This window comes from Podarcis erhardii (assembly GCF_964252035.2).
Source record: "Podarcis erhardii genome assembly, chromosome: 4".
Lineage (NCBI taxonomy): Eukaryota > Metazoa > Chordata > Lepidosauria > Squamata > Lacertidae > Podarcis > Podarcis erhardii.
The window spans coordinates 3,201,568-3,210,992 of NC_138508.1; the positions used below are offsets into that span (position 1 = coordinate 3,201,568).

Below are 9,425 nucleotides of genomic sequence, written 5' to 3' on the forward strand. Positions count from 1 at the left end.
TCTGTCCTATTGCAACAGATAAATAAAAACACAGATGGATGCTGGCTTTCAAAGAAGTGAATGATTGCCATAATATCTTACAAGGAGAGTGGGAAACATGCTTTGGAAAATTGTACTGAATTGAATTAAGTTGGCAATGACTTGTAATAATCTGCAAAATCAATAAAAACAATTGAAAAGAAATTCCGCCCAGTCGCCAAGGTTGGAGAACTTTCTATCATTATTCTGTAGCTGTGCCTTGTGAAAATCCAGTCTCACCTGCTGAATTGAAGCTCGGTTAAGCAAAGTCTCCCTTGGGATTTCCCACTTTAACCTCGTCCAAAAGTTTGAGGGAAAAGCTGTACCTCGTTTCTTCCTTTCCAATATCAGTTATTTCCACCTAAGAAATTGCAGGAAAGAAGTTACTCATGTTAAGTGCAAGGTTTGTTGGAGTAGAGATTAAGGAGCCAACGATGACATGACTTTTCAGCAATAAATATGATCTTATGTGTAAATGAAGTCACATTTGAAACAATACAGAAGCAGTCAAAGGGAATTTCCTGGGAAGTGTTTTATTCAGTCTCACCTGCAATCATGTGTGCTGAACACACAGAAACACATAGATAATGTGAAATTACTGAAATTATAGTCTCCAAATAACACTCAACACATGCAAGCAGATTAATTATTTCCCCATCTCTCTTTTTTAAAATTACTTTGATTTATCTTCATGGTATAGAAGATGAATTTTCAGAAAGCAATGGTTACAACAGTAAAAAACAAATAACTTGTCCTGATGAATTTGCAGACTTTCTTCCTGCCATGTGTTACAAGTTTCATTTGATTACTCAAAAAGATCACGCCACATTTTCCCTTGAGTGCTGGGTGGATTCCTGCAACAGTCTTAACAATATATGTATTCAATAAACATTGGCCACGTGTTATAAAAAGAATATGGATAGTGTTCCCCCCCACCCCCTTGATTTCCCCAGGCAAACAAAATTTAAAATACTTAAATTGTGGTGCCCAGAACTGAACACAGTATTCTAGGCAAAATAAAGTGGTACTATTCCTGCTCTTGATCTGATTCTGCCTTCTGCAACATTGGCCTCCGCTCCCTGTTTGATGTAATCCTGAATTTGATGAGCATCCCCTCAGTTCCTTCATCCATGTCATTTATCAAGACGTTGAACAACAACAGGCCCAGGACAGAACCCTGCAGCACCCCTCTTGTCACTTTTCCCCAGGATGATGAAGAATCATGAAGGAGTACTGTTCGGGTTTGGTCAGTCAAATCCAGCTAACAGTTACCTCATTCAGCCAACATTTTACCAGCTTCCTCGCAAAAAAATATCATGGGGGACTTCATCAAAAGCCATACTGAAATAAAGATGCACTGTTTCCACAACAGACCCCTGATCAATGAAAAAAGAAAAAGAAAAAGAAAAAGAGAGGTTTTTCTGGCATGACTTGTTTTTGAGAAAGTCATGCCTTCATCCTTATGTTTATGTTGTGAAATCTTCAAACGAAGGGCACATAAATTTAAAAGTGATAATAAATAAGGATATTGACAAGCTGGAACATGTGCAAAGGAAAGCGATTTATGTATTTATTTAAATTGAATACCACCCGACCCAGTGGTGATGACATGAATAAAATATTGGTGGGGGGCAAGGTAAGGCCCACCTTGCACAATCAACCACAGGATCCTGTATACCTGAAGGAGTGTCTCCACCCATTGGTCAGCCTGGACACTGAGATCCAGCTCCAAGGGCCTTCTGGCGGTTCCCTGATTGCGAGAAGTGAGGTTACAGGGAACCAGACAGAAGGCCTTCTCGGTAGTGGCACCCACCCTGTGGAACGCCCTCCCTTCAGATGTGAAGGAAATAAGCAGCTATCCTATCTTTAAAAAACATCTGAAGGCAGCCCTGTTTAGGGAAGTTTTTAATATTTAATGCTGTATTGTTCTTAACCCCCTTCATGGATCACTGCCTTGCCGTGGCGAAGGGGCTTGAAGAACTCAGAGAAGCTATGAACTATGCCGAGCAGGGCACCCAAGATGAACAGAGAGTTTTGACCAAACGTGATCCACCTGGAGGAGGAACCGGCAAGCCACTCCAGTATCCCTGCCAAGAAAACTCCATGGACAAAGACAACAGGCATATAAAAGATATGACGCTGGAAGATGAGCCCCTCAGGTCGGAAGGCGTCCAACATGCTACTGGGGAAGAGCGGAGGGCAAGTACAAGTAGATCCAGAGCTGATGAAGCGGCTGGGCCAAAGCCGAAAGGACGCTCAGTTGCGGATATGCCTGGAAGCGAAAGGAAAGTCCAATGCTGTAAAGAAAAATATTGCATAGGAACCTGGAATGTAAGAACCATGAACCCGGGTAAGTTGGAGGTGGTCAAAAATGAGATGGCAAGAATAAATATTGACATCCTGGGCATCAGTGAACTAAAATGGACGGGAATGGGTGAATTCAGTTCGGATGACCATCATATCTACTACTGTGGGCAAGAAACCCGTAAAAGAAATGGAGTGGCCCTCATAGTCAACAAAAGAGTGGCGAAAGCTGTACTGGGATGCAATCTCAAAAATGATAGAATGATCTCGATACGAATCCAAGGCAGACCTTTTAACATCACAGTAATCCAAGTTTATGCACCAACTACTGGTGCTGAAGAAACTGAAATTGACCAATTCTATGAAGACTTACAAGACCTTATAGAAGTGACACCAAAGAAGGATGTTCTTCTCATTATAGGGGATTGGAATGCTAAAGTAGGGAGTCAAGAGATAAAAGGAACAACTGGCAAGTTTGGCCTTGGAGATCAAAACGAAGCAGGGCAAAGGCTAATAGAGTTCTGTCAAGAGAACAAGCTGGTCATCACAAACACGCTTTTCCAACAACACAAGAGACGACTCTACACATGGACATCACCAGATGGGCAGCATCGAAATCAGATTGATTATATTCTCTGCAGCCAAAGATGGAGAAGCTCTATACAGTCAGCAAAAACAAGACCTGGAGCTGACTGTGGCTCAAATCATCAGCTTCTTATACCAAAATTTAAGCTTAAACTGAAGAAAGTAGGAAAAACCACTGGGCCGGTAAGATACAATCTAAGTCAAATCCCTTATGAATACACAGTGGAAGTGAGGAACAGGTTTAAGGATTTAGATTTGGTGGACAGAATGCCTGAAGAACTATGGATGGAGGCTCGTAACATTATACAGGAGGCAGCAACGAAAACCATCCCAATGAAAAGGAAATGCAAGAAAGCAAAGTGGCTGTCCAATGAGGCCTTACAAATAGCGGGGGAGAGAAGGCAAGCAAAATGCGAGGGAGATGGTGAAAGATACAGGAAATTGAATGCAGATTTCCAAAGAATAGCAAGGAGAGACAAGAAGACCTTCTTAAACGAGCAATGCAAAGAAATAGAGGAAAGCAATAGAATGGGAAGAACCAGAGATCTGTTCAAGAAAATTGGAGATATGAAAGGAACATTTCGTACAAAGATTTCCATAATAAAGGACAAAAGTGGAAAGGACCTAACAGAAGCAGAAGACATCAAGAAGAGGTGGCAAGAATACACAGAGGAATTATACCAGAAAGAAATGGATGTCTCGTATACCCCAGGTAGTGTGGTTGCTGACCTTGAGCCAGACATCCTGGAGTGAAGTCAAATGGGCCTTAGAAAGCACTGCAAATAACAAGGCCAGTGGAAGTGATGGTATTCCAGCTGAACTATTTAAAATTTTAAAAGATGATGCTGTTAAGGTGCTACACTCAATATGCCAGCAGGTTTGGACAACTCAGCAGTGGCCAGAAGATTGGAGAAGATCAGTCTACATCCCAATCCCAAAGAAGGGCAGTGCCAAAGAATGCTCCAACTACCACACAATTGCACTCATTTCACACGCTAGCAAGGTTATGCTTAAAATTCTACAAGGAAGGCTCAAGCAGTATGTGGACCGAGAACTCCCAGAAGTGCAAGCTGGATTTAGAAGGGGCAGAGGAACCAGAGACCAAATTGCAAACATGCGCTGGATTATGGAGAAAGCTAGAGAGTTCCAGAAAGACATCTACTTCTGCTTCATTGACTATGCAAAAGCCTTTGACTGTGTTGACGATGGCAAACTACGGCAAGTTCTTAAAGAAATGGGAGTGCCAGATCACCTCATCTGTCTCCTGAGAAATCTCTATGTGGGACAAGAAGCTACAGTTAGAACTGGATATGGAACAACTGATTGGTTCAAAATTGGAAAAGGAGTACGACAAGGCTGTATTTTGTCTCCCTGCTTATTTAACTTATATACAGAATTCATCATGCGAAAGGCTGGGCTGGATGAATCCCTAGCCGGAATTAAGATTGCCGGAAGAAATATCAACAACCTCAGATATGCAGATGACACAACCTTGATGGCAGAAAGTGAGGAGGAATTAAAGAACCTTTTAATGAGGGTGAAAGAGGAGAGCGCAAAATATGGTCTGAAGCTCAACATCAAAAAAACGAAGATCATGGCCACTGGTCCCATCACCTCCTGGCAAATAGAAGGGGAAGAAATGGAGGTAGTGAGAGATTTTACTTTCTTGGGCTCAATGATCACTGCAGATGGTGACAGCAGCCACGAAATTAAAAGACGCCTGCTTCTTGGGAGAAGGGCAATGACAGGCCTAGACAGCATCTTGAGAAGTAGAGACATCACCTTGCCAACAAAGGTTCGTATAGTTAAAGCTATGGTTTTCCCAGTAGTGATGTATGGAAGTGAGAGCTGGACCATAAAGAAGGCTGATCGCCGAAGAATGGATGCTTTTGAATTATGGTGCTGGAGGAGACTCTTGAGAGTCCCATGGACTGCAAGAAGATCAAACCTCTCCATACTGAAGGAAATCAACCCTGAGTGCTCACTGGAAGGACAGATTGTGAAGCTGAGGCTCCAGTACTTTGGCCACCTCATGAGAAGAGAAGACTCCCTGGAGAAGACCCTGATGTTGGGAAAGATGGAGGGCACAAGGAGAAGGGGATGGCAGAAGACGAGATGGTTGGATAGTGTTTTCGAGGTTACCAGCATGAGTTTGACCAAACTGCGGGAGGCAGTGGAGGACAGGGGTGCCTGGCGTTCTCTGGTCCATGGGGTCACGAGGAGTCGGACACGACTAAACGACTAAACAACAACAACAACAACAATTGTTCTTAACACTCGATTGGGTGGCTGGAGAAACTCAGCAAGATGGGCGGGGTATAAATAATAAATTATTACTATTATTACTATTATTATTTTATTATTATTATTATTATGCACACCATTTGAATGGCAATGCCTATCAACTGGATGGTGACCCCCTCAAATATCTTATGGGGGGAGCAAAGACCCGTTGGCCTCTAAGAGTTGGCTCCTATTCCCTACACCCACAGGTCTCAGAACGGTTACAACATAAAAATACAATATAAAACCGCAAAATACACATCTATAACCCCCATCCCCACCATATTTTAAAAGGACATTCGATGTCAATAAGCCAAAGGCCTGGTTAAAAAGGTGTGGATTTGCCTGGCTCCTAAAGCTGTATAATGAATGGTTTCTCCTTTGTATGAATTCTTTCATGGAAAGTGAGATAGGAGCTTGTACTGAAGCTCTTTCCACATTTCATGCACTGATAATGTTTCTCCCTGGTATGAATTATTTGATGTGCAGTGAGATGGGAGCTCTTCCTGAAGCTCTTTCCACACTGCATGCACTGATAAGGTTTCTCCCCTGTGTGAATTCTTTGATGGGAAGTGAGATAGGAGCTCAAACTGAAGCTCTTTCCACATTCCAAACATTGATAGGGTTTCTCCCCTGTATGAATTTTTTGGTGGGAAGTGAAATCGGAGCTCCAACTGAAGCTCTTTCCACATTCCCCACACTGATAGGGTTTCTCCCCTGTGTGAATTCTTTGATGGGAAGTGAGAGAGGAGCCCTGACTGAAGCTCTTTCCACATTCCATGCACTGATAGGGTTTCTCACCTGTATGAATTCTTTGATGGGAAGTGAGATAAGAGTTCAAACTGAAGCTCTTTCCACATTCCACACACTGATAGGGTTTCTCACCTGTATGAATTCTTTGATGGGAAGTGAGATGGCCACTCTGACTAAAGCTCTTTCCACATTCCCCACACTGATAAGGTTTTTCCCCTGTATGAATTCTTTGATGAGATGTGAGAGAGAAGCTGTTACTGAAGCTCTTTCCACATTCAATGCACTGATAGGGTTTCTCCCCTGTATGAATTCTTTGATGGGAACTGAGAAGGGAGCTCGTACTGAAGCTCTTTCCACATTCCACACACAGATAGGGTTTCTCCCCTGTATGAATTCTTTGATGAGAAGTGAGATGGCCACTCTGACTAAAGCTCCTTCCACATTCCCCACACTGATAGGGCTTTTCCCCTGTATGAATTCTCTGATGGGAAGTGAGAGAGGAGCTGTTACTGAAGCTCTTTTCACATTCCAAACAATTATATGGTTTCTCTCTTGTATGAATTCTTTGATGGGAAGTGAGATGGGTGCTCTGACTGAAGCTCTTTCCACATTCCAAGCACTTATAAGGTTTCCTCCCAATGGGATTTCTTTGATGGGAAGAGGAATGGGAACTTTTTCCACATTCAATATATTTATACTGCTTCTCCACTGTGGATATTTTGTCATGGTCACCCTTGTTCTTGATTTCCAGTTCATCACTCCCTGCAATAAAGAAAGAAATTGATTACAGCCTCAGGGAGAAATTAATGAAGAATACCTTTTAACACTGGTCACTGGGTTGGGTTAGATGGATGGTTTTCTGAAGGGTTGGGTGTATTAATTAATGGGGATCAACTGACATCTTTGGGAGAACCTGTGATTTGATAAGCCTGGCTCTTCTCTCAAATGGATTTTGTTTGGCTCCATCATGGCATCCCTTCCATTTCTAATATCAGTCTTCTCTTTTGTCAGCCAAGGACTGACAGGAGCCAGAACAAAAACAGAAAACCTGACAAAAGCTACTTAAACTTCCCTAACAACTCTGAGGTTTACAGATAAAATGGTCTAGGTAGTTCAGACCAGGCTGATAATTGTTTAAAAAGCTGTAACTGGAGGAAGGAGACTCTTGAGAGTCCCATGGACTTCAAGAAGATCAAACGTATCCATTCTTAAGGAAATCAGCCCTGAGTGCTCCCTGGAAGGACAGATCGTGAAGCTGAGGCTCCAATAATTTGGCCACCTCATGAGAAGAGAAGACTCCCTGGAAAAGACCCTGATGTTGGGAAAGATGGAGGGCACAAGGAGAAGGGGACGACAGAGGACGAGATGGTTGGACAGTGTTCTCGAAGCTACAAACATGAATCTGACCAAACTGCGGGAGGCAGTGGAAGACAGGAGTGCCTGGCATGCTCTGGTCCAGGGGGTCATGAAGAGTCAGACACAACTAAATGACTAAACAACAACAACAACTGGAGGAAGGACACACAGAAAAAAAAGTAATTTCCTGTTCAAGGTTAATTGTGGGAATATTGTAATCCCGGTTGTTATTGAGTTCAGTGAAAATATAGAGGGCTGCTTTGAATTTAAAAACAGATATTTAAAATATAGAGAGCTGCTTTAAATTTAAAAACAGATATTTTGATCCCAAAGGGTGCTGTCAGGGACGCTTTCCGTCTGACAGAAAGCGAGAAATCTAGAGAGGAGGAAGTGCAAACTGGGGGGGGGGCAGGAACTGGAGTCCTTCGCATAGTCAGGAAGAGACAAGCTCTAGAATGCAGCCTGTGGAATGTCAAAACAACACAGAGGAAGCCACAGGAGGAGGGGAACCGTTAGAATCCACTCTATACAAAGGGGGGCTGACATAACCAGACTCCCTGAAAACTAGAAGAAAGAATAAGGTATTAGCTTTGCGCAGGACCAGAAACAGGGGGACCCGGAGGTGGAATTTAGGTTGCCTGGGAAAACGACGGATGTTTAGGGCAGCAACTGACTCTGGTAGTGATTGATGTGTTACAGAAGCTGGGCTACCGAGCTCAGTAATTGCTTAATAAATCAGAAGGTAAAACAACTTCCAGCCTGTCAGTCTTGTGTGGGAGAGCCTTGCCAGACCTGACAGGAGCCTTACCAAGAGAGGCCACGATCTCATGATTCTCCTCCATGACGTCCTTATGCAGAGCTCTCTGGTTAGGATCCAGCAAACCCCATTCCTCGTCCGTGAAATAAACAGCAACATTTTCAAAGCACACTGGACCCTGAAAGAAAAAAGGAAATGTCCTCCTCTGAGATAATACTGTTGTTTACTACCACTCCTTGAGCTAGGACATTGTTCCACCCCTTGGCCTCTGTCCCCACAAGGCAGCTTCCCCTGACCTGATCTGGTTCCACAGCCGCTGCTTCCATTCTGTCCCCATTCAGAGATGGATGAAGAGGTCTAGCCAGTATCACTGTGTCACCTGCAAGAGGGAAAAAGGTAAGGGGGAGGCCCAGAGTGCCTTCTGTCTCACAGGTGAATCAGTGCATCTCAAACTACACAGGGGCCTTTGAGAAAGTCTTGCCTGCTGATGACTGAGAGTATGTCAGATGTTAGTTGTGAAGAAAAATATTTCCTGATCTAACAGATCTCTATTCTTTAACAAAATCCAATCCCTTAACAAACAACAGCAAGTTAGATCTGGAAGGATATGATAACAGATTTGGATGGCATGCTATTTACTGTATGAGAAGGTAAAAATGCATAAAGAATTCCTGAACCACATTATAAGAAAGACAATTTATGAGGTGTGGAATAGATATAAAGTCTATTAGAATGTAAAACTCCATGGTGGCTCTCACCATTGGAAGTGATTGCAGTTTAAAAAAATAAATATGGAAGAAAAATGAGCCACCTACAGATATTTAGTGGTGGAGGAAGGAAACCAGTTAAAATTAAAAACGTTTGAGTAAACAAAAGAATTATTGAGGGATTAGTTGCATTATCATCAGATAAATGAAGTGTTTGAAGAAAAATTGCTTTGAAACGAAAAGATCTAGATTTGAGATAGATTTATTGAATGATAAGACAAAAATATTGTCAAAAATGTATAAATTATTATTGGAATGGCATACTAAAGATGAGGAGGTAAAATCATTAATGATACAATGGGCTAAAGATATTGGGCATAGTATACAGTTAGAAGATTGGGAGAGGTTATGGAATGAAAGTATTAACTTCACAGCATGCAGTACGCTTAAAGAAAATGTTATGAAAATGATGTACAGGTGGTATTTAACACCAGTTAAACTGGCCAAAATGTATAGAACAAAAAATGAACGTTGGAAATGTAAGGAAAAGGAAGGTACTTTTTACCATATGTAGTGGACATGTAAAGACGTAAAAGCTTTCTGGGAAATTATATATAATGAGTTAAAGAAAATGTTTAAAGACACCCTTGTTAAAAAACCAA

The 9,425-nt window shown here is 42.2% G+C and overlaps 1 protein-coding gene across 1 annotated transcript; it reads right to left on the reverse strand.

The window, feature by feature from the left end:
* Positions 1–535: 535 nt before the first annotated feature.
* On the reverse strand, positions 536–8,313 carry LOC309341110 (uncharacterized protein). Its single transcript, XM_081860590.1, has 3 exons — positions 8,108–8,313; positions 5,167–6,705; positions 536–1,936 (listed from the first exon to the last, which is right to left on the reverse strand). The coding sequence occupies exons 1-2, from the start codon at positions 8,139–8,141 to the stop codon at positions 5,543–5,545; spliced, it is 1,197 nt and encodes a 398-aa protein (XP_081716716.1). The 5' UTR covers positions 8,142–8,313; the 3' UTR covers positions 536–1,936; positions 5,167–5,542.
* Between the last annotated feature and the right edge of the window lie 1,112 nt (positions 8,314–9,425).